This window comes from Microcaecilia unicolor, chromosome 6 (genome assembly GCF_901765095.1).
Source record: "Microcaecilia unicolor chromosome 6, aMicUni1.1, whole genome shotgun sequence".
NCBI classification, from domain to species: Eukaryota; Metazoa; Chordata; class Amphibia; order Gymnophiona; family Siphonopidae; genus Microcaecilia; species Microcaecilia unicolor.
Genome location: NC_044036.1, coordinates 326896251 through 326919958, shown reverse-complemented (window position 1 = coordinate 326919958; position 23708 = coordinate 326896251). Strand labels below are relative to the sequence as shown.

Sequence of the window (23708 nt, the reverse complement as noted above, 5' to 3'; positions counted from 1 at the left end):
CTTTTCGCTCCAAGCTGTAACGAACTAGTGTCCCAGTGAGCAGCTGCAATGAACGCTGATATAAACGTCCTTAAAGGACGTCCAAATTTTTTTTTTTTAAACGGAGCCAGCGGGAGGGGGGAGAAAAGGAGGGACCTGGCACCAGCAGGTTTGCACTTGCTCAAGAAGAGCCCTCTACCCAAGGTACTCAACAAAACCTAAAGATTAGGCTTGGAGACCTAGCCAGAGCTGCTGCTGTGTGTGACCACCACCTGCTGAGATAGAGAACATACTGAGGAGTTTCCGGCAGCACATGACCACATATAGGGAGGCAAAAGGATTGCTCTCTATCTCCACCTGCTGGTAGATGGACACAACCCACCAGTCTATGGATTGATCAGCATGATGATATGGAACTTTAGTTTTCTTTTTAAACAAGATGAAAAAAAAATGGAAGGAAAAAACTTCAAAATTTGAAAGCTCTTTCCCGGGCACACACAGAGGAGTCACAGAAATAGCTGTCGCTCCTCACGCGGAAGAAAATAACTGAAGAGCGCGGACGGGCGGGAAGTCACTCCATGCATGCGCAGTGAGGCCCTCTAGCAAACTTTTATTTTTGCTATATTTTATGCCAATTCCCAGGCCGACGCGCATCGGCGACCCATGTGTGAGAATAATTCAGCCTGCTTGTCCTCAGAGAATATGAGCTTTTCAAAGATTTAGGGCTAAATTCAGTTAAATGGCACTGAATGGTATTCTATAAAGGGCACTCTGGAATGGGTGCTCTTTATAGAACAGCACGCATCACCGGAATCCATGCACAAGAACATGAGCATTTACACCAGTTGAAACCAGGTGTAAATCCTGGTACACAAGCTGGGCGCAGATCCCCTCAGCACATTTTAAAGTAATGTCCCGACCCGCCCATATCCCTCCCATCGTTATACCCCCCCTTTTCAGACCTGCACCGAAACACTTAGGCACTTAGGTGTTTGAATCTGCTGTTTTTGGGATATTTCAGCAACTTGCTTACATTATAACACTTTTCTGTGCTGAAAATTGTCACAGAAATAGCGCATAACGCTAGACACCATATATAGAATTTCCTAGTTACTGCAAACAATCTGTGGAAAGCTCATATTTAAAAGCCAAGCCAAATGGTAAGACCTTGTACTGATAATGAAGAGTCCCACTGCAGACTCTGGGTAATTGACACCAAAAGGGTCAACTATCTTATTTTTGTCCATCTATATTTTACATTTCATAAATTGTGAGATTAAAGCTACACAACATAATATACTGTTAAGGAGAAAGTCACTACATGGGAAAATTAGGTTCTTACCTTGGTAATTTTCTTTCCTTTAGTCACAGCAGATGAATCCATTACGAATGGGTTGTGTCCACCTACCAGCAGGGGGAGATAGAGAACACTGAAAACCATAGTGCCTCTAGGAAGGCTAGCTCCATCTGCCTCTCAGTATTTTGAAGCTTACAAAGCAGTGTTAAACCGCAAAGTAGCTTAACATGAACTTTCCTCACAGCGAACGAACGCCCCAGAACAGGAGCAATAACACAAAGGAGGGACTAACTCAATCTCCTGTAGTAGAACAGAAATTCTGAAGACTGTTTTCCAACTTCTCCCAATGAGGGAACATGTCTGCAGGAAAAACAACACAAAACAGAGTCAATCAGGGAGGGATCATGGTTTCATCTGCTGTGACTAAATGAAAGAAAATTGCCAAGGTAAGAACCTAATTCTCCCTTCCTTGTCATCAGCAGCAGATGAATCCATTACCTATGGGATGTATCAAAGCAATCCCTAGATAGGGCGGGAACAAGCCACATCACACGCAAGCACTTGTGCTCCAAAACGCGCGTCCCTCCTGGCAGCCACATCCAGCCTGTAATGACGGCAAAAAAGAGCTTAGAAGCCCAAGTAGCTGCACTACATATCTCTTGAAGAGAGTGTGCTCCCGTTTCAGCCCAAGAGGAAGAAATCGCTCTTGTGGAATGTGCCTTAAAGGCGTCAGGCGGAGGCCGGCCAGATAGCAGATATGCAGAAAAAATGGCTTCCTTAAGCCAACGGGCTATAGTGGCTTTAGACGCTGGAGACCCTCTGCGAGGACCTGACAACAATACAAAAAGGTGATCAGAGGTCCTGAAAACATTAGACATGCGCAGATACTGCAACAGAGCTCTGCGCACATCCAGAAGGTGCAACTGCCCAAAAGATTCTGGAAACTCCTCCCTAGTAAAGGAGGGCAGATAAATAGGCTGATTTAGGTGAAACGCTGAAACCACCTTGGGCAGGAAGGAAGGCACAGTACGTACCGTTACTCCGGACTCTGAGAATTGCAGAAATGGGTCTCGACAGGACAGCGCCTGGAGCTCAGACACCCGTCTCGCTGATGTAATGGCCACCAAAAAGACTGTCTTTAGAGTCACATCCTTTTCCGAAGCTCACCTCAGCGGCTCGAAGGGCGAACACAAGAGCCTTTAATACTAGCCCCAGGTTCCAAGCCAGACAAGGGGCCCGCACGGGAGGCCAGAGCCGAAGCACCCTTCTAAGAAACCCTGCAATGTCGGATGCGCAGCCAGAGAGTGGCCAGCGACCTTCTCCTGAAAACATGCCAAGGCTGCCACTTGAACACGCAGGGAATTATAGGCCAAGCCTTTTTGTATACCATCCTGCAAAAAGTCAAGTATCAGCGAGACAGAAGCCCGCATGGGTGTGATTGCTTTAGAAACACACCAAGCCTCAAACTGGCGCCAGATCCGAGAATAGGCAACGGAAGTGGAAAGCTTGCGGGCCTGCAAGAGAGTGAAGATGACCTTGTTAGAATAGCCCTTGTCTCTCAATTGTGCCCTCTCAATAGCCATGCCGTAAGACCAAAGCAGCATGAATCCTCCATGGTCACCGGACCCTGCGTCAACAGGTTCCGTACCAGAGGCAAAGGAAGGAGAGCCTCTACCAGCATCCGCCGGAGGTCCGCATACCACGGCCGCCTGGGCCAATCCGGGGCAATGAGGATTTCCACTCCTTGATGCAGCTGAATTCGCAGGAGGAGTCGCCCTAATAAGGGCCAAGGAGGGAACACATACAGGAGGCCCGGGGGCTAGGGTTGAGCCAAGGCATCCAACCCTGCCGAGCGAGGATATCTCCGTCTGCTGAAAAAGGACGGGACTTTGGCATTTGTGCTTGAGGCCATAAGATCCCCTACGGGCGTTCCCCATTTGACACAGATCTGAAGGAACACTTCGTCTGCCAGTTCCCGCTCTTCAGGGTCGATTTGATACCTGCTTAGAAAGTCGGCTTGCACGTTGCTCTGATCTGCTATGTGAGCTGCTGACAGAAGCTGCAGATGTAGCTCGGCCCAGTGGCATATTTTATTTATTTATTGCATCCCATATCTGAGCGGCCTGTGTTTGACACTGAGTGCCGCCTTGTCGATTTATGTAGGCCACTGCTGTCGTGTTGTCTGACAGAACTCTGACAGCCAGTCCCTCCAGAATCATGTGAAAGGCCAGAAGAGCCTGGAATATCGCTCTCAGTTCCAAGCGACTGATGGACCACCCGGTTTCCTCAAGTGTCCACAGACCCTGGGCACAGCTTCCCTGGCAATGTGCTCCCCAGCCCTTCAGGCTGGCATCCGTTACCACCAGGCACCAATCGGGAAGGGCTAGCGGTATTCAGCATGCTGTCTGAGAGCCACCACTCCATACTGTCGGGCCGCAGGGAGCCACGTGAGTCTGCGTTGATAATCCTGGGACATAGGAGACCATCGTTGAAGCAGGGCAATCTGCAGAGGTCTCATGTGCGCTCTTGCCCATGGCACCACTTCCAAGGTGGCCGTCATCGGCCCCCAACAGCTGGACAAAGTCCCAAGCTTGCGGGCGAGGCATCCTCAGGAGCAGACGGACCTGAATCTGAAGCCTGCACCGCCTTTGGTCGGGAAGAAAGACAAACCCCAAGGCCGTGTCAAACCGGACTCCCAAATATTCTAGAGATTGAGAGGGGGTCAGGTGACTTTTGGGTATATTGACGACCCAGCCCAGAGATTGCAGTACTGAGACCACTCTGGCTGTTACATGACGACTCTCTTCTGCAGAGGTCGCTCTGATGAGCCAGTCGTCGAGGTACGGGTGAACCTGGATACCCTCTCAACTGAGAAAAGCAGCTACTACATCCATTACCTTGGAAAAGGTTCGGGGAGCTGTGGCGAGGCCAAAAGGCAAGGCCCGACCGGAGGAACTGTTGGTGCGGGGGCCATATAGGAACGTGCAAGTAAGCTTCTTTTAGGTCCAGAGACGTGAGGAATTCTCCTGGCTGTACCGCCGCAATGACAGAGCGCAGGGTTTCCATGTGATAATGCCGCACTCTTAGTGACTCGTTGACTTTCTTTAAGTTGAGAATGGGCCAAAAAGACCCGCCTTTTCGCAGCACCACAAAATAAATGGAGTAACAACCGCAGCCGTGTTCGGCGGGAGGTGCAACAAGACTTGTAAGGTCTCCTCTACCGCCGCCCATCTGACGGCAGTACCGCATCGGGACTCCACAAACACGTCTCTCACTGGGGCACCAAATTCCAATCGGTAACCTTCTCTGATCAGGTCCAGGACCCACTGATCTGAGGTAATCTTGGTCCACTCTTCGAGAAAGAGGGAAAGGCGTCCTCCTACAGCTGTAAAGGAGGAGTGGACCAGCATCCCATCATTGTGGAGGATGGCCCTGAACTCCTGGCCTGTCCGAGTGAAAGGAGTTCCTCTGCTGAAAGCGGGCACGTTGAGTAAACCCAGCAGAGCGCTCCGGGCGATACCTTCTAGCTTCACGGAAGTGAGGTCTGGAGGAGGAGGGAACCACTTGACCCTTGGAAGAAGGCTGCGGCCTATCCTCAGGTAACCGCTGGGGTTTAGCATCCCCCAGGTCTTTATCAATCTTCTCCAACTCCTCTCCAAATAACAGAAGGCCCCGAAAGGGCAACTTCACCAGCCTTTGCTTAGAGGCCATGTCAGCTGCCCAATGCCGTAGCCATAGAAGGCGGCGGGCGGACAGACACCGCCACAGACATCTGTTTAGCTGAAGGTCTGACCAGATCATAGAGGGCGTCAGCTAAAAATGACAAGGCCGAGTCCATGCGCGGTGCAACCTCAGTGAGGGACTCCGCACCATCCACGGGCTGTTCCACTGCCTGTTGTAACCAAGAGAGGCAGGCTCAAGCAGCATAAGAACTGCAAACAGACGCCCTTAAGGCTAGGCCCGAAATCTCAAAGGACCATTTTAGTGCTGATCCCAGCCACCGGTCCTGAATGTCCTTCAGGGCGACCCCTCCCTCTACTGGGAGGGTGGTCTTTTTTGTCACCGCCGTGACTAAGGCATCCCCTTTAGGCATCCCAAAACGGGCCAAGTGCTCCTCACTCAGAGGGTAAAGATGCCCCATCCCCCTGGCCACTTTCAAGGGCCCCTCGGGGTCAGCCCATTGAGCAGAAATAAGCTCTTGGATAGAGTCATGCAAAGGAAAGGCACGAGCAGGCTTCTTAGTACTCGCCATCCTCGGATTGCCAGAGGAGGCCTCGCCTTGAACAGGGTCATCAATAGAAGAGATAAGTGCTGGCAGCATCGCGTTGGAAAATCAGAACCGCAGTGGGATCCATCCAGATCCAGTGGCAAACCGGCCCCTTCCTCTGGCTCTTCAGACCACGAAGGCATGCCAGATCCCTCAGAGTCCCCACAGTCCGACCACAGGGGGGGGGGGGCACTCTCTGATGGGGAATTTACCCGTCTATGCTTAGCGTGCATCCAACGCTCAGAGGCATCCACGTCTGGCATCAGCCCCGGGCCATCATCAGTTGGAGGGGAACCATGTAGCAACGCAGTGTGAGACACCTGTGGCAGAGCTCTTTTCAGCATGAAGGCTTTATGTAAAATAAGCACAAACTCGGGAGAGAAAAACTCACCCTGACCTCCCGTCTCCGAATTAGGAGCCATGGGGAACGGAGCTCCTCTGGTAGCCTCGGCCCGAGGCGCCCCTCTGCTCCCAGACTCCTCCGTAACCACGGGGGTCGAGCCATGCAGCGTTTCCAAGATGGCACCTGCTGCCAGCTCCATCGAGCGGGAAGAATCATCGCTCGCCATGCTCATACTGGCTCTACTGTCTAAACAGCAAGTTTTACAGAGCCCCGCTGGTGATCTGCGCTTGCCACAACAGAAACAGCGCTTAACTCCCTCAGCAGCCATTGCCGAAAAACGGCGGAATAAAATTCAAAATGGCGGCTTCGCACCAAAATCATCCCGATTGAAACGCCATCCGCGGGCCCTCCCCGGAGGAGCTGAGTACCGCTCTTACCTCAAAGGACCGAGTCCACGAGCTCCGGTCACACTGCAGAGTCAGGAAAAGCCTCAGAAATAGCAGCGCTGTGAAAGTGCAAATTTTTTTTTTTTTTACACTGTGAGGAAAGTTGGAGGCAAACAGATACAGAGGTACTCCGGAGGCAGAAGAGGGTGGGAAAGGCAGGGAAAGGGCGAACCTATATGCCTGCATCCACACAGGGGGAAAGGTAAGGCAGGAAAAGGGCAAACCTATGTGCCTTTAAAGTGGGCTCCACTTAGCCACAACACCCCTGCTACAACTGGCAAAAGCACAGGAGCCACCCCAGGCAGAATCTTCAAGGAGCTGAACAGGCTGCGTCCAACCCTGCTGGGAGATACAGAAATACTGAGAGGCAGATGGAGCTAGCCGTCCTAGAGGCACTATGGTTTTCAGTGTTCTCTATCTCCCCCTGCTGGTAGGTGGACACAACCCATTCGTAATGGATTCATCTGCTGCTGATAACAAGGAAATTTAGATTACAAAGAAAGCACACTACATTCTTGATTCTACAAGAAATATAAAACACTGCTTTACAGTTGATATGTCAATGTCATCACAGTAAATGAACCCTGCCGTATCATCAAATAATGTTATAACTTTGGAAGAAAAGACAAAATATAAACTTCTAGTTTCCATGTCTTCCTCACCTTAAACCCAATTCAAGCTTCCCTCTTCCCTGCCAATCTACTTGTGTCCTGCTTTCTCTAGCAAGAACACCCTAGGTCAGTGATGGCGAACCTATGGCACACGTGGCAGAGAGGGCACGTGCGGTGCCGGTCGTCTCAGCCCGTTCCAGCCCTCCGCCGTCCCTCCCACCCGGCGTCAAGCATTCCTTCCTCCCTCCCACCCGGCACCAGCCCGCCCGGCCTCCATCCCTCCGAGCACGAAATTTAAAAGTTTTCCCTTGTCTGAGTTAAGGCGGCGTCAGCAGTAGCAGCGAAAAGCGTGCTGCTGGCTCGGCGCGCCTCCTTCAGCCTTCCGTCTCTCAAGCTCTAGGTCCCGCCCTCATTTCCTGTTAGGGCGGGACCACAGCTTGAGAGAGGGAAGGCTGAAGGAGGCGCGCCGAGCCAGCAGCACGCTTTTCGTTGCTACTGCTGACGCCGCCTTAACTCGGCCAAGGGAAAACTTTTAAATTTCGTGCTCGGAGGGAGGGATGGAGGCCGGGCAGGCTGGTGCCGGGTGGGAGGGAGGAATGCTTGATACCGGGTGGGTGGGAGGAAGGGAGGCCTGGTGCTTGGGTGGGAGTGCTGGGTGGGTGGATGGCCTGGTGCTGGGTGGGAGGGAGGGAGGCCTGGTGCTTGGGTGGGTGTCCTGGGTGGGTGGATGGCCTGGGTGGGAAGAAGGGAGGCTTGGGTGCTTGGGTGGGTGTCCTGGTGCTTGGGTGAGAGTGCTGGGTGGGTGGATGGCCTGGGGCTGGGTGGGAAGAAGGGAGGCTTGGGTGCTTGGGTGGGAGTGCTGGGTGGGTGCATGGCCTGGTGCTTGGGTGGGAGGGAGGGAGGCCTGGTGCTGGGTGGCAGGCCTGGTGCTTGGTGGCCTGGTGCTGGGTGGGAGGGAGGCTGGAGGGGAGGGCAGGGGAGAGAGGAGGGTGGCTGAACATGGGCGGCTGGAGGGGAGAGGAGGGCGGCTGGACATGGATGGAGGACAAGAAATGAAGCAGAAAGGAGGAAAGTAAAGAAATAAATGGAAAGGAAGCCCTGGAAACGGAGTTAAGAGAACAGATAGAGAGCAGCAGAATCAGCGACTAGGGCCAATATGGATAGAAAAACAAAATCACCAGACAACAAAGGTAGAAAAAAAAATCATTTTTTTTTCATTTTAGTGTTTGGAATATGTCCAACATCTGCTGTCTTATTTTGCACTGGGTATACTGGAGCTGTTACAACTTACAGAAATGATTTATAATGAAAGAAAATCATGTTATTTTTTTCTCCTATACTAGTATAATATTTTCAATGATGTCTGTTTATATGCGCCATGGCTGGTGTAAGGGGTGTGGCTATCATAGGGGCTGAGTCCTATGTGGTGACCCCGCTCATAATGAGTACCGGCACTTCGTGATGAATAATTAGATTTTGGGTTGCTGTTTGGGCACTCGGTCTCTGAAGTTCACCATCCCTCGCTGCACTCGAGTAAGCCACCCTGGCAGCATATCCAAGCAAAAGTGATCCCTGACAGAGGATTCGAGTACTGCAGCCTGAGTCACAAGGCACACCCCAGTTCTCTTAACACAGTGTTTAGATCTGACCTACAGAATTGCGACAACTTGAATTGGGCTTGTGATGTTAATGAAGAATGCCTGCAATTTAAAACATTTAAAAAAAAATTTGATTGCCAAAAATCACAGCCTAAGTGGCTAGACTCATTTACAATAATGTGTCTTTAACAACCCCCCCCCCCCCTTTTTTTAAAAACTTAAACAGAATAACACACACACACACAAAAGGCAGATGTTCTAAAGTATCAATTACCAATGTTTTCATTTGTTTCTCCATTGATTAGTCCATTAAATTCCCTTCTTCCAGATCGAGTCACTCTGAATAGTAGTGAATACGATTTCACCATATGGCTGTTGCTGGGTTCAAATTCATTACTGGAAACTGCAAGTGATGGGAAGTTTCCTGGTTTTGTTGGGTTGACGTCTGGATTTAAAGGCACCTGCTTTTTACCTGTAGGAACCTGCCTTATTGGACAACTGACATCCTACAGGATGAAAAAAGTAAATAATGTTTTATAGCTCCTAAGTAAAAATGTTTAAAGCATGTTCACATTTTGAAATTTCTAATCCTAACAGTTTATATTTTATCTTAAAGCATCACCATCACCATGGAAAAAAAAAAGTACATATTTTTTTATTACACCAATACTAAAGGAAAGGAAAGCACACTCTCATAGACTTACTATTTTTTTCAATACCAGAAAGCAAGATAAAACCAGTGCATTACTAATAGAATCATTTCTGTACACCAGATCAAACAAGGTAAGGGTTTTGTGCTAAAATTCTTATTCTAACTGTGATTGAGGCAACGCGTACTTCACTAGGAGAAAGTAAACTTAGCGTACTGAATATGGCTTTGGTCCGTTTTTAACTATAAGAAGTGATCAGTAGGAAACGGGAACACCAAAACAGAGAGCAGAGCAGCTCAAGAGTGGGAAAAATCTGGAGGGAGATCAATTTCACTACCCCCAGATTAAAACAGATAAAGAAATACGGAAAAATTCAACCAAAGCTCTACAGCATAATCATGTGTAACATTCCAACACACAGGCTACACAGCAAGGTTAAGAGAAAGCAAATTCTCTCTCTAAATCAATAAGATGCATTTCCAAAGATAAAAGACAAATGAAATCCGGGGAGAATGAAAAACACACATAGCAAAGGAAAAGTAGTAAAAATCACTGTAAAAAGAATGTAGACTGCCAGGCAGAAAGTAAGCTCATTCAAGGACATGAGTGGGAAGATAGCGATTAAATCCACAGATCATGGAAAGTGATGCACTGCAAAAGGCTCTAAGAGTTTGCATGATTAAAAATATACTGAGGGGGCGAGAAGATGGGTTGTTTGGTGGATAAAGAATTGTCCATAAACCTCTGGAGTCAGAGGCTCACATTCAGCATGAATGTCTGAACAGAAAATTTGGTGGTTCTAGCTTAGCCCCCCATTAACAGGAGTCCAAATTTGCAAAATTACAGTACATATGTGGCACAGTTCTCAGTCTCTGCTCAAGAAATGCCCAATACTGAGCTGCTATAGAGACTGAACTACTTCTCACCCCTAGAGAGGGTGGTCCCTCCAGGTCAGGGTTGAGGTCATTACCGGGGCAGCGTGGGGAATCTCGCACTGCAACTGACTGATTGTACCTGGCCTGTGGATTTAAAAACAAAACATGACTTCAGTTTCTATTGATGCTCGCCCCTTTTTCCTTAAGTAGCAAATAGTCACATTTTAAAAAAAATTATATATGCGAAGCAAAACCCACTGTAAGTCCTATTTCCTTAGAAGTCAATCCAGACAACCATTTTCTATCACTTAATGAATTACAAATATGAAAGCATGAAATTGGCCATACTGACTGCTAAACTTTTCTTGCACAAAAAGTATTCACTGTAACTAAAAATGTCTGTCTGGAATAGGTTCTAAAGGATTTCTGCTACAGAAAGGCTCTTTCTGAACAGGATGCAATACATTTTAAAAGCCTAATAAAAAAATTGGTATATGAAATGTCTCTTTCCCAAATTATATGTACTAAGGTTAATAGGGTATGACCTCAGGACTTTGCTTTTAAAAAAATAAAATAAAGACAATATATATAATTTTTAAAAAATTGTAAAGAAAAAGGTAAGGGAAAGTGAAGCTAACACATCTTTCCACAAGTTAACAACAAATACAACGGTAACTATTACTTTTCCATTGAATTATCAACTTTTTACTTGTTTTCAATAAAAAGAATTAAGTTTGCAATACAACCAAAAACCCTTTACGGTAAGCTTTTAGAGGGAAAAGCTAACAGTTTTTTGATAAAATGGAGAGCATCACTATAGTACTGTTAAAGCAATGCTTTTAGGCTACGAAGGAATAAAATCATTAAACAGAAGTTTGTTGTACATCTATGTACCATGCAGAAATTACATGTGTAAACATCCTCAGGAAATCCATTAAGGACCAGGGTTGTATTAAAAAAATATTTATAAAATAAACTGTTAAAAATATATATTCAAAACTAAAACAATCTTAATAAAGGAATAATTCTACTCAACTGGCAAAGGACTGCAATAGGAACATTAATACTTGTAAAGTGCTTGAAGCTAATACAACACAGTGTCCCACATGAAGTCAGAACAGACTTCTGAGCTACCAAGCTGTTCTTCACAGGCCGTGGCAGATATCAGAAGGAAGGTAAACAACTTTGAGGAAATAAATGTTGAAAATGCACAGAAGATACTGCCATGATTATTTACTACTCTCGCTTTTGGGAAGATTTTCATCTTACGGTGTTTGGTGTTCAGTTGAAACAGATTCCAATTTAAAGCTGGCCTCTGCTATAACTTACCCTTCAACCTCAATTTCAAAGGAACCAAAGGACATAAGAGAATCAAAGAAATACAAACTCAAAACTTTAACCCCTCCCTCCCCAGTTAAATACAGAACACCCCCTGAATTTTTAATTGCAATTTTTTTTTTAAGTCTGCTGCAAAAGCAATGCCACACCAAAAGCATATCATGGTCAATTCTCCTTCCAATGGTTTAAAGCCTCTTCCCAGGAAAATCACAGGGCTGACTCCTGTGCATCACTGCTCTTTCAACAGTTATAACAATGTCAAGTCTACGTTCCCTGCATCCCCTTTTACCTATTGATTTTAAGGTAAAAAGGAGCAAAGTTACGGCAGACGGATGCTTTAAGATAAATGTGAAATTTTCAAACTTTGTTTTAGCTTATGTTGAAGGAAAACTAGAGCTGAAGAAAAGTGATACATTATTAAGCAAAAACATTTTTGAAGAAAGCTTCTGGGATTACAAACAAGTCATCTTCAGGCAATGTCAAAAGTTTTTTATTTTTTCACACAGTGTGATAAGTAAGGTAAAATTAGTCCTTACCTGATAATTTTCTTTCCATTTCCCTTTCCAGAGATTGGAAATGGCCTTCCCTTTCCAACAGATCAATCCAGAGACTTGTGGGTTATGTCCCTTTGCCAGCACGTGGAGATAGAGAAATTCAGAGGCTTACTATATGTGGTCATGTGCAGCTACCTTAACCTCAATATTGTTGATACCAAAGCAGTGGAAGAAGGAAGAGGAAATCCAAAAGTAAGCCCTCTCCTGTTTGAATAAAGTCCATGTTAGCTCCTCAACTGCTCCTGCAGGAGGGTTTTTCCTTTTTGTTTGATTTGGGGTTTTTTTTTTTTTTGAGTTGTAGCCAAAATCAAATGAAGGAACCTGTTGAAACTGAAGCAACTAGAAAAAAAAAAAAAATACACTCAATCAAGAACAAATGATTGGGGGGGGGGGGGGGGGGGGGGGTGCGATTTACCCCTGCTCCTCCAGCAACAGCTTCAGAATGGCCAGCACTCAAAACTGCTAGCATCGCAGTCAAACCTAACTCTTCACGGAGCAACAGATCCTCAACCAAAACTCCACTTCCCAGTTTCAAGCCGCCCAGGGGCATCCAGTGACAGTGGTCAACAGGCTTGTGCAGGAACAATAGGAGCAAACGCCCAATGCCGCTCTCCAGTTTCCACACCGGGAGCCGTTCTGACAAGACGCTGCCGGTGCTGCCATCATAAAAATCCTCACCCCCCCACCCCTTCGGGAATCTGCTACTGGAGGCAAGTTTGACCCCCTCACAGCACAGCCAGGACTATAAACTGGTACAATCCTACTGTGCTAATGTGGGTAGGCTGTGAGATTATAACTTTTTTTTTTTTTTAATAAGAGGCAGGATAGGGAGCTGGGGCAAATCTCAGTCAAGGTACCTCAAAGGTAGACTAGGAGGGGACAGATAGGGGGAGGAAGGGGGGGACCTGGCGCCACCAGGTGTACACCTAGACTCTCAGCCTGGGCTGCCTCGACCCCAAAAAGCTCTACTGGACCTGGGGGACCAGGCCAGGAGCTAAGCAATCCAGAACTGCACGGTTATGACCATCCACCTGTTAGAGAGAATACTAGGTTAAGGTAGCTGCACATGACCATATATAGTAAACCTTTGAAGTTCTCTATCTCCACCTGCTGGCATAGGGACATAAACCACAAGTCTCTGGAATGATCTGTGGGACGCTATGGAATGAACTTTATTCCTAGGTCAGTGTGTGTTGAGTATAGCATAACAGTTTTCTCAGTAGAATAGATATATTTAATAGTTACCCTTACGCTAAAAGTAGCTTCCCCTATGGCTCATAGGCATTTTTCTTTTGAGCAGTTAGACACTTAACAACTTTGCCAAATTTGGATAACTGGGGGTCAAGTTTAAGGGATTCAGCAAAAAAGTACAAAGCATGCAGGTTCAGTCTGCTTGTACCATTTTGAAACAGCATCTCTCATCTAATTATTTTATTCTATAACTTCTGGAAGAAAAAAAAATACAATGAATAAAGTGTGCAGGCAAAAATGTGTATAGACAAATGCTAAAAGACTTCTGCCTATACAAGCTAAATTTTAAGGACTGTGTAAATATCCTCTATTACTTTTTTTTTTTTTTTTATAATGTCTGTTTACATAATATTTTTCCTTTGTGGAATTGGAAGCAATCTTGCCTGCAGCTGGAGTCTGTAAAAATGTACTGACTTCAGCTTTAAAAAAAAAAAAAAAAAGCATTATAACATATGGTAAATTTATCATTTTATACTTACATACATATACCTTTATACTGGATCAAAAGTTATATTTAACCTACTTTAGATCCAGAACAAAAAAGTTAAAGCCTAATATCAGTAGGAATCGGAGAGTAGATAAATAGGAGTCAGAGTTGAAAGTTTGGTGTACTGACTCCACAGCCCTGAAAGAAATACTACTACAAAACTGTGTAAGTAAAACAACTTTTATTTACTTGCCCTATCCTTAAAATTTGGCTTCTGATTTTGCGCTCTCTCTCTCCATATATACAGTACAAGTCCAAAAATCCAAACTGCTTGGGGATTGAGTCAATCTGGATTTTCAGATTTTCTGTATTTTTATGCAGTACTTTTAAAATAATAGAATAAAGAGATGAACAGGCAAATTTTGATGATTTATTCATTAACAAATACAAATGCTTCTTCCAATGTCTCTCTCTCTGCATGTCTCTTCCCCATCCAGCATCACCCCCATCTGTCTCTAATCCCCCCATCCAGCATCACGCCATCTTCATCTTCCCATCCAGTGTCTCTCTTCCCCATCCACCATCTCTCTCTCCCCATCCAGCATCCAAAGGAGGGGGGCCCGAGCCCAAAGAAGGGGGTCCAGATCCACAAGGCCCCCCCCTTCTTGTGGCTAAGTCCTCCTTCCCTCCCCCTGCAATGTCTGGCATCTCTCCCTCTCACTAGTGTATCTTTTCAGATGTAAGCAAGTCTTCTGTGCTGAAGCACCAGTGGCAGATTACTCACAGGCTGCCTCTGGCTGCACCCAGCCTTTTCCCTCCGATGCAACTTCCTGCTCTATGAAGGGCAGGATGGGTCAGTGGGAAAGACTTGCTTACTTATGAAAAGGTACACCGGGGGGGGGGGGGGGGGGGGGGGGGGAGGGGAGTGAGAGCATGCCGCAGGCAGGGCCGAGAGTGAACAGATGCTGCACCATGTGGAAGGGAGGGAGAAGGTGTGCAGCACTTTTGTCTAGATGTTGCAATTTTAAAGGGTCTGGATTTCTGAACTTGTACTGTATGCTACAAAATAGTCACTTGGAACTGCTACTTCTATAGTTTTTATCCTCTTTTTTATACTGGTACAGGGGAAGCTTATCTGGTTTTCTAACATTAAAGGACATTGCCTGAAGAAGAACCACGACAGACCCAAAAAACTTGGGTCAAACATTTATGAGCCTTGAAAAAGTATTGCAATTGATCAACTCTTGTTTTCAATTTTGAAAGAACAGTTAACTTCTCTTCTACTTTGTTTTAGACTTAGCATTAGAAGCAATGGAATGATTAACAGTAGCATGCTGTATGACAAGTACCAGAAACCAAGAAAAGGAAATAGGGGAGGACCAGCAAAAAGTAGAAAAAGGAAACACTGGAGTCAAAGAATGACAAAGTTTATTATTTAAAAAATAAAAAAAAAAGGCCAAATCCCCCAAAATAATAGGAGTTCAGAAGAAGGAATTAACATGGTGCCGTGTTTTGGTGCTGCTGCCTGCATCAGGAGTCAACAATTTGTGTGATTCTAAAGGAATTATCAGTATAAGTGCCTTCTCTGCTAAACATGCCAAAATAAATGTGCAACAATACTGAACAGAAAAAGGATAAAATCAACACCTGTATGGACTTTTTCACTCCACAGACAACCATCCTCAGTAATACCTCAAACCACAATCTGATATTGCCTTTTAAAGATACTTCCATTTTTTTTTGTAAAACACATCATTTAAGCCATGTCAAACAGTACAGATTTCACTCTAAAAGTTATAATATTAAAGTATATGCTGCAGGTTACCTTCCGTTTCTTGTGGCAGACTTTTACAAGGAGCACTTCCAATGTTACAGAATTTTGTTCATTCTCAGAATTTTGAGATGGCTTATCTAAACATTTAAAAAGCAATAAATAAATTTACAAACAGTAGCAAAACATGAACAATGTATAAGAAAAATGTAATTGTCACCCACTGGTTTTATTAGAAATTAATTGGAGGCACAGGCAACTTTCTAAACTTACCACTGGAGTCAAATTCAAAAAGTTGTGTTAATTTCCTTTGGTAAAATTTAAAAATATACCATTTTGAAAAGTACTCCTAAAGCAGACAATATAATTATGAGCCGGGCACCTGTGCATAAATGGAACAAAAAAATGGTGTTTTTTTTGACTCGGCAATTTACTTCTGCTCCTTTTGGTTCTCAGCTCAATCAGAACCATGGCAAGGCAGAATTTCATCTTTTATTGCACCTCAGTTCCCTGCAGGATTCAGCAACCTGCAGGATCCTGGTACTGCAGGCTGCTGAATCCGGTGGTAAAGCAGGTGTTCTCACATCTGGGTGACGTCATCCAATGAGCCCAGTGCAGACACTAACTAGCACGTAGGTATTTTGAGCAAATTCTACCTATGTCCCACAGCACATCCGCACGTGCCTTCCCGCCTGACATATGAGCACTGGCCTCTCTGTCAGGTAATGCAGCTAAAGGCATACAACTCCTAGGAGAGAGGTGGGAGGGTATGTGAGATTACCTGGCCTGCTGTCCTTGGAGAACATCTGCTACAGGTAACTTCATTTTCTAAGAGGACAAGCAGGTCCAGTTGTATTCTCACATATGGGAATCCTTAGCTACCAGGCTCACCGAGAACAACAATGCTAGGACAATAGGGACTCAAAACATCGAGACCTCAAAGTCAATTAACCCCAAACTATAAATATATTAATTGTGAAGGTGCAACCTGGAACACAATAAAACTGGGCCTAGGAGGGTGGAGTTGGATTCTAGACACCAGATTCTGAAGGATTGTCTGATCGAACTGGATGTCAAGATTGGTTTCCTGCTCAAACCAGTAATGGGATGTGAACGTGTGACCTGAAGACAACATCGCAGTTTTGCAAATTTCCTCAATGAAGGCTGATCTCAAGTGGACTACCAATGTAGCCAAGGCTCAGACATTATGAGCCTTGACATGACCCTACAAGAGTAAGCCCAGCCTGGGCTTAATTGAAGGAGATGTACTCTGCTAGCCAACTGGAGAGCGTGCATTTGACAATAACTATCTGTTAATGGGCATCAGCACCTCCACCATGGAGGGGGAGCACTTCTGCTGCTGGCACTTTTTGAGTACCAGCAATGCTGATGACTCAGCGTTTCTGGCACCATGCATCGAAGAGGACCAATGCTTGTGGTTCTTGGGCTTCCCCTGACACTGAAGTCCTTTGGTGCCAATGAGGATGACGTGGAATCCCTAAGTGTCCTCGGTGTTGAGTCCAATGCTGACTGGTCTCAGGCCCGGTCAGAGTCTAATGTCAAGGGAGGTGGCGACGTCCTCGATGCCAGTGCACTCCCAGTGGTAGATGATGCCAGGGCAGCCATCAAGGTCAATGCTTCCATAAGAACACAAGTATTGCCATATTGGGAAAGACCGAAGGTCCATCAAGCCAGACATCCTGTTTCAAACAGTGGACAATCCAGGTTACAAGTAACTGGCAAGATCCCAAAACAGTACATTTTATGCTGCTTATAAGCAGTAGATTTCCCCCAAAGTCCATTTTAATAATGGCTTATGGACTTTTTTTTTTAACCCCACTAAGCTAACTGTGTTTACTACATTCTCTGGCAACAAATTCCAGAGTTTAATTACATGTGCTGAGATGGATCGACATTTAAAGAGCCAAAAAGTCTCTCCAGTTGGACCCGACTCAGCCTCTGTGTCTTCAACTGCATTTTTATTTGTTACATTTGTACCCCACATGTTCCCACCTATTTGCAGGCTCAATGTGGCTTACATAGTACCGTGAGGCGATAGCCTCCTCCGGTGATGAAACAAATAGAAAGTGATGCAATTGTCAATGAGATAAATATGTTACAGACACATTTGAAATCGTAGAGGGAAGTTATATAGTGTTCATTACAAGTTTAGGTTTCTTTGTGTTGCTGGGTTCAGGCACTTAAGTTGGGTCAGTGGAGTATGCCTTTTTGAATAGGTTGGTCTTTAGTGATTTCCGGAAGTTGAGGTGGTCATACATAGTTTTTACAGCTTTAGGGAGTGCATTCCAGAGTTGCGTGCTTATATAGGTGAAGCTGGATCCATAAACGGATTTGTAATTGAGTCCTCTGCAACTAGGGTGGCGAAGATTTAAGTATGTTTGTGATGATCTGGTTAAGTTTCTGATTGGCAGGTCTATGAGGTCAGTCATATATCCCGGGGCATCGCCATAAATAATTTTGTGGACCAGTAATGCGTTCTTGGGAGCCAATGCAGTTTTTCACGAAGGGATCTGATGCTTTTGAATCGTGATTTTCCGAATATAAGCCTGGTTGCTGTGTTTTGAGCGGTCTGAAGCTTCTTTATAAGATTCTCTTTACATCCCGCATATTCCATTGCAATTCCATTGCAGTAGTCGGCATGGCTTAGTACCACTGACTATATCAGGTTGCAGAATGTTGCCCTCTGGAAGAATGGTTTCACTCATTTAAGTTTCCACATTGAGTGGAACATTTTCTGGATTGTAGAGTTAACTTGGCTCTAGAGTGTAAGGTACCTGTCGATTGTGACACCGAGGATTTTCAGGTTATCTGAAATAGGGAGGGTGTAGTCTGGGGTGATTAAGTTTGTGGGTATGTTTGTATTGTATCAGGATGAGAGGATGAGGCAGTGTGTTTTTTTTTTCTGTATTTTTAGTTGGAATGCATTTGTCCATGAGTTCATAGTATGCAAGCCGAGGTTGATTTCGTTGGTGATTTCTGTCAAATCATGTTTGAAAGGGATGTATATTGTAACGTCGTCAGCATAGATGAATGGGTTGAGGCCCTGGATGGATAAGGATTTGGCTAATGGAGTCATCATTAGGTTGAAAAGGACTGGTGATAGTGGTGATCCTTGAGGTACTCCATAGTCTGCTTTCCACGGGGATGATATATTTGAATTTGATTTCACTTGGTATGTTCTGGTAGTTAGGAAACCCTTGATCCAACTGAGTGTATTTCCACAAATCCCGAAGTAATCTAGGAGTCTTAGTTGTATAATATGGTTAACCATATCGAATGCACTAGACATGTCGAATTGGAGAAGTATGCTATTGCCTATTGCTATTTCCTGCCTGAATTTGGCCAGAAGGGTGGTTAACACTGTTTCGGTGCTGTGGCGGGGGCGAAATCCCGATTGTGATTCATGTAGTATAGAGAATTTATGTAATCGGTAAGCTGTTTGGTTACCATACTTTCCATCGGCTTGACTACTAGTTGAATAGATGCTACTGGGCGGTAATTGGTGATTTCATTTGGGGTTTTTTGGGTATCTTTTGGTATTGGGGTGAGTAGGATGTTGCCATTTTCCTTGGGATCGGTAGATTAATGCTATCCCTCCGCCTCTCTTTTCCTTTCTGGTCCAGTGAATGATTTTGTATCCTGGGGAGCAAAGGTCAAGGATTATGGGGTCTTTTAGATCATGGATCCAGGTTTCGTTTATGAAGATTAAATCAAGGTTTTCTGACGTGATCCAGTCTGTTACTGCTGTAGTTTTGTTTACAACAGATCTGGCATTGATATAACCCACTTGAATTGTTTGGTATAGGGTTTCATTTTTTGTTGTTGTGTGGATTTTTGTTAGTTGTCGTGTCTTGATGTGTTTATTATGACCTTTCTTTCCGTTCAGATGATGATGTCTGTGTGTTGGTGTTCTTATATTTTGGCTGTTGGCAGTTTGATGAGGTATGGAGTAACTGGACAGTTTTAGATTGCTGTGTAGTATGGGTATTATGTTGTTTTCTGTGGGTGGGGAGGTAAGCATTAGGTGAATCAGTGATAAAGAGTAGATGATTAGGAGTGATTTGACGGTATTCATCTTGGGATCAATACAGTTGGGCTGTTAGTGGGCCGTATTCAATAGGGAGGTCGGTGGGAAGTGGTGCAGCTTGGGTCTGGAGGAGGCTGTGCCGGCTTCAGTGAGTCACGATGATCAGGTAGAGATAGGATTTTTAGCATCCGACAAGGGATGGTATCTCTCCCACCCGTCCTCCCCTGCTTTGTACCTTGTGCACTGCACTCCCCGTTTGTCCCCTCACCTTGTCGCCTCGGTGGGCATCCGACTGGTCCACTCACAGCAACGCCAAAAGGTGCCAACCGGTGGGAGTGCTGCAGGGTAGCACAAGAGGAGGCTGTGCCAGCTTCCAGTGGTTGGAGGGAGGAATTGGGGACAAGTGACAGCCTAGTTACCGCAGTTAGTATGTGTTGGATCCCATGAAGCTCTTCTCTGGGACACCAGCGGTACACCGCTCATGTTTTGTAAGGGTGAAGGTCAAGCTTGTTGAGTATAGAGGTCCGGAGGTAATACTCCCTCAGAATATATTCATGCTGGTGCTCAACGAAGTAGTGCTGCCCAGGGCATCGAGGCTCCACGGTCTTGGGAGCTGTGTTAGCGGATGAAGGTAGATATCAGATGAGAGGCAGCAGACTCAACCAACTTTGCTCTGTGCCACCGCGGCGCTGCACTCGTACAGCTCCCACACCTCTCGCCACTAATAACGCCTCGAACGCTGCCACTCCGCGTGTTCGGCCACCGTCGCTCTATATTCCTGTGATAGCTCCCTGGATGCTGTTCCGCTCTGGATTTGGCACAAGCGGGTGGTGGGAGAACTCCGGGAGCGCGATCGCCAACGGCACGTCCTGTGTGACAGTCTGTGCGGGGGAGGGTTGGCTGTCTGCTTCAATCCTGGGTGTTGCCGGGCAGGGAAGTAGAGCCAGGCATGCGGCCGTTCTTTCATGGGCCTCGTGTTGTCCCTCGTGTGAGGAGGCTGTGATCTGTTCTCCTGGGCCAAGAGCGGCCGCGATGTACTTCACCGGTTCCGCACGGGTTTCTAGGATCGCCGAATCGATACGCTGCCTGTTTCCGTTTGTCTTGTGGCTCCCAGGACGTCGTTCGCTAACGCTGTCTGCTTCCACTATTCTTGAAGCCCGGAGCTCTCTCGGGTGAGTCTGCTTGGATCCTGGGTGTTGATGGGCAGGGAAGAAGAGCCAGGCACACGGCCGTTATTTCATGGGCCTCGTGTTGTCCCTCGTGTGAGGAGGCTGCGATCGGTTCTCCTAGGCCACGATGCAGTTCACCGGTTCCGCATGGGTTTCTAGGATCACCGAATCGATATGTTGTTGTTGTCCCTCGTGTGAGGAGGCTGCGATCGGTTCTCCTGGGCCAAGAGCGGACGCGATGTAGTTTAATGAGAGAGTGCAGAGTTAGGGTTATGGTTAGGCCCAAGGCACACGATGCATTACATGTGCGGGTCTGACACTGAAATCACCCCATTAGATACGGTGCACCTCTTGAAGACATGGCGGGTCTTCTTGGACATCAAGAAAAGAATTGCAGCTAAATTAAATTCCTCAATTTTGAACTACAAAAAAGGGACAGAGTCCAAATTGAGGTTGGTGTTTAGGCCTATGAAGCTGCACAAAAGAAAAAAAAACTTGGAAGGGCTGAAAACACTAAGAAGTAAAAGGAAAATAAACCAAAAGTGAAAACAGAGAAAATAATGAAGAGAAGGCAAAAACATGTCCTCCCTGCTCTGTGGAAAAACGAAGACTGAGGGACCTGTGCTTGTCAGGTGGGAAGGCACCCGTGCAAGCACGGTGGAACGCTGCTAGAATTTTCTTGACACATTTACATGCTAGTCAGCGTCCACACCGGGCTCCGTTGTGACGTCACCTACATGTGAGAATACGTCTGGGCCTACTTGTCCTTGGAAAAAAGAATAGCACTGGACGAGCCACCTACAAGGCAGCATTATTCTATGTGCCCAAGAGCCACAAAAGTTGTAGCCCAGTGCTTCTAGGCCTGATGTGCAAGTAATGCCCCCTTCCCTCAAGTAGCATCCTCCTTGCTGATCCCCCTAAGCAGAATTTACTTCTCATTACAACTTAACCTGCGGCGAAATCACCACAAAATTTTCTGCCAGGTGGCATTAGGGCTAAGTTGTGTTAAGGGTCAAATAATGTGATTTAAGGCATTAACCCTGCCTTGATGAATTTCCCCGTGGTGTTATGAGTCTGTGTTCCCAATCCACAAACTGCAATGATGGACCTCTCTTCCAGAACCATGCAACCATGGGCCCTTACCCAGACATTAGGTGCTGCCCTGGCATGGTGACTATAGCTCTCTACCTACAGGAACTGTGAACACTGCCTCCACAGCTTCTCCAACCCTGGCCAACCTAGATAACCTAAGCTGGGAAATGAACTAAGATCTGCATCATCACACAGCTGCTCCAAAAATAGTCTATTTACCTAAAGGTCAACAAAGAAAATCTCCACCAAAATTATGCCTAATGTTCATTAGCTAATAGTTTAAAGACCAGCTATTTTAAAATTTAACATTTTTCCTTGCCTTCATGGCTATTGTTACTTTTGCTTTAATATAAAATTTCCATTATTTTCACAAATTTTGGAATAAAAAGAGAAGCATAAAATATTGTGAGGCCTAAGAGATGTGAGAGCACCATGTAATCAATGGCCATAACGTATTGGATCCCTATTCAGGAAAGGCAGCACTTTAAATGTGATGACTTAAGATATTTCAAACTCAGGGTCCCAGTTATTTGCTTAGGTGGTTGTAAAGGTACATATGCCAAGGAGGAGACTATGTTCAGCTCAGGATAATTTAATCGACATTGCCTACTATGAAGAAAGTTAAGAGTCAAATGGAAGAATAGAATGAGTTATCCAGTGAACTGCAGTGATTGATGGATTTGCTCATGTTCCGTAATAAACTAAAAGACTCTTTTCCCTTGGTAGAGGAATATGTGTGAGGCTGGATGTAGCAAGGGTGGTTAGGTGAAGAGTTAGTGGGGAACGGGATAATGGGAACTGTGGATTTTAGATTTTTTCCCCCCTCCTCTATTAATGAAATAGCAGTAAACCATTTTGAATGAGGTCTCTTCAGGAAGCTAAAGTAAAATTTGTTTAAACTGATGACCAAACCACCATTAATGGGACCCCTCTTTCTTAAAGTTCATTTGTTCCTGAGCTGTTGATGCTACATTTATGTGAGACATAAATTAGCGTGCCACTTGCATGAGGTTCAGATAAGGGCTAATAAAGCTGGTGTTCTCCGAGGACAGCAGATCAATTATTCTCACCTCTGGGTGACGTCATCCGATGGAGCCGGTGTAGACACTGATTAACTAGTAAGGTAGAAAGTTTTAGCAGCGTCCCTTCCCGCATGAGACACGCGAGCGCGGGTCCTCCATTCAGGTGAAAAAGCAAAAATCCAACCAGTGAGAGGGTATGTGAGAATAATTGGCTTGTTGTCTTCGGAGAACACCAGCTACAGGTAAGTATCTTAGCTTTCTCAGAGGACAAGCAGGCCTTCATATTCTCATATCTGGGAATCCCTAGCTACCAGGCTCACAAAAATGAAAGCAAGGATAATTGAGTCTCAAAACATCAAGACTAAAAGTTCATCAACCTTAAACTATATGCATACTAGCTGTGTATGTGCAGCCTGGAACAGAACAAAACAGGGCCTAGGAGGGTGGAGTTGGATTCTAGACACTGAACAAATTCTGCAGAGCTGCCTGACCAAACCGACTTGTCTCATTGGATGTCCTGATCCAAACAGTAGTGAGAAGCGAATATGTGGATTGAAGACCACGTTGCAGACTTGTAAATCTCCTCTATGGAGGCTGATCTCAAATGGGCTATTGGAACAGCCATGGCTCTGACATTGTGAGCCGTGACATGACCCTCAAGATCAGCCCAGCCTGGGTTTAAGCAAAGGAGATGCAATCTGCTATCCAATTTGAAAGGGTGCGTCCAATGGCCAACCCCAACTAGTTGGGGTCAAAAGAAATGAAAAGCTGGGTATTCGATCTTGCTTAAGAAAGGAAGGCCCGAACCCGCACTGTATCTTGAAGGGTTATGTATTCCAATTGACGAACTGGTTGTAGGTGGGATTTGGGGTAATTGATGACAAACCCCATAAGAACATTATTGCCATACTGGGACAGACCAAAGGTCCATCAAGCCCAGCATCCTGTTTCCAACACCTAAACAGTCATC

The 23708-nt window shown here is 45.7% G+C and overlaps 1 protein-coding gene across 3 annotated transcripts in view; it reads right to left on the bottom strand.

Annotated features, from left to right (window-relative positions):
* SUZ12 (SUZ12 polycomb repressive complex 2 subunit) overlaps window positions 1-23708 on the bottom strand; it is a 133165-nt gene that overhangs the window by 71576 nt on the left and 37881 nt on the right. For 2 of the 3 annotated variants that reach the window (XM_030208390.1, XM_030208389.1), the window contains exons 6-8: window positions 15462-15547; window positions 10118-10210; window positions 8816-9047 (exon numbers count right to left, since the gene is read on the bottom strand). In XM_030208390.1, coding sequence (XP_030064250.1) covers window positions 8816-9047; window positions 10118-10210; window positions 15462-15547 — 411 coding nt within the window. The remainder of the gene's footprint in view (window positions 1-8815; window positions 9048-10117; window positions 10211-15461; window positions 15548-23708) is intronic. The other variant, XM_030208391.1, reaches the window with a different exon arrangement.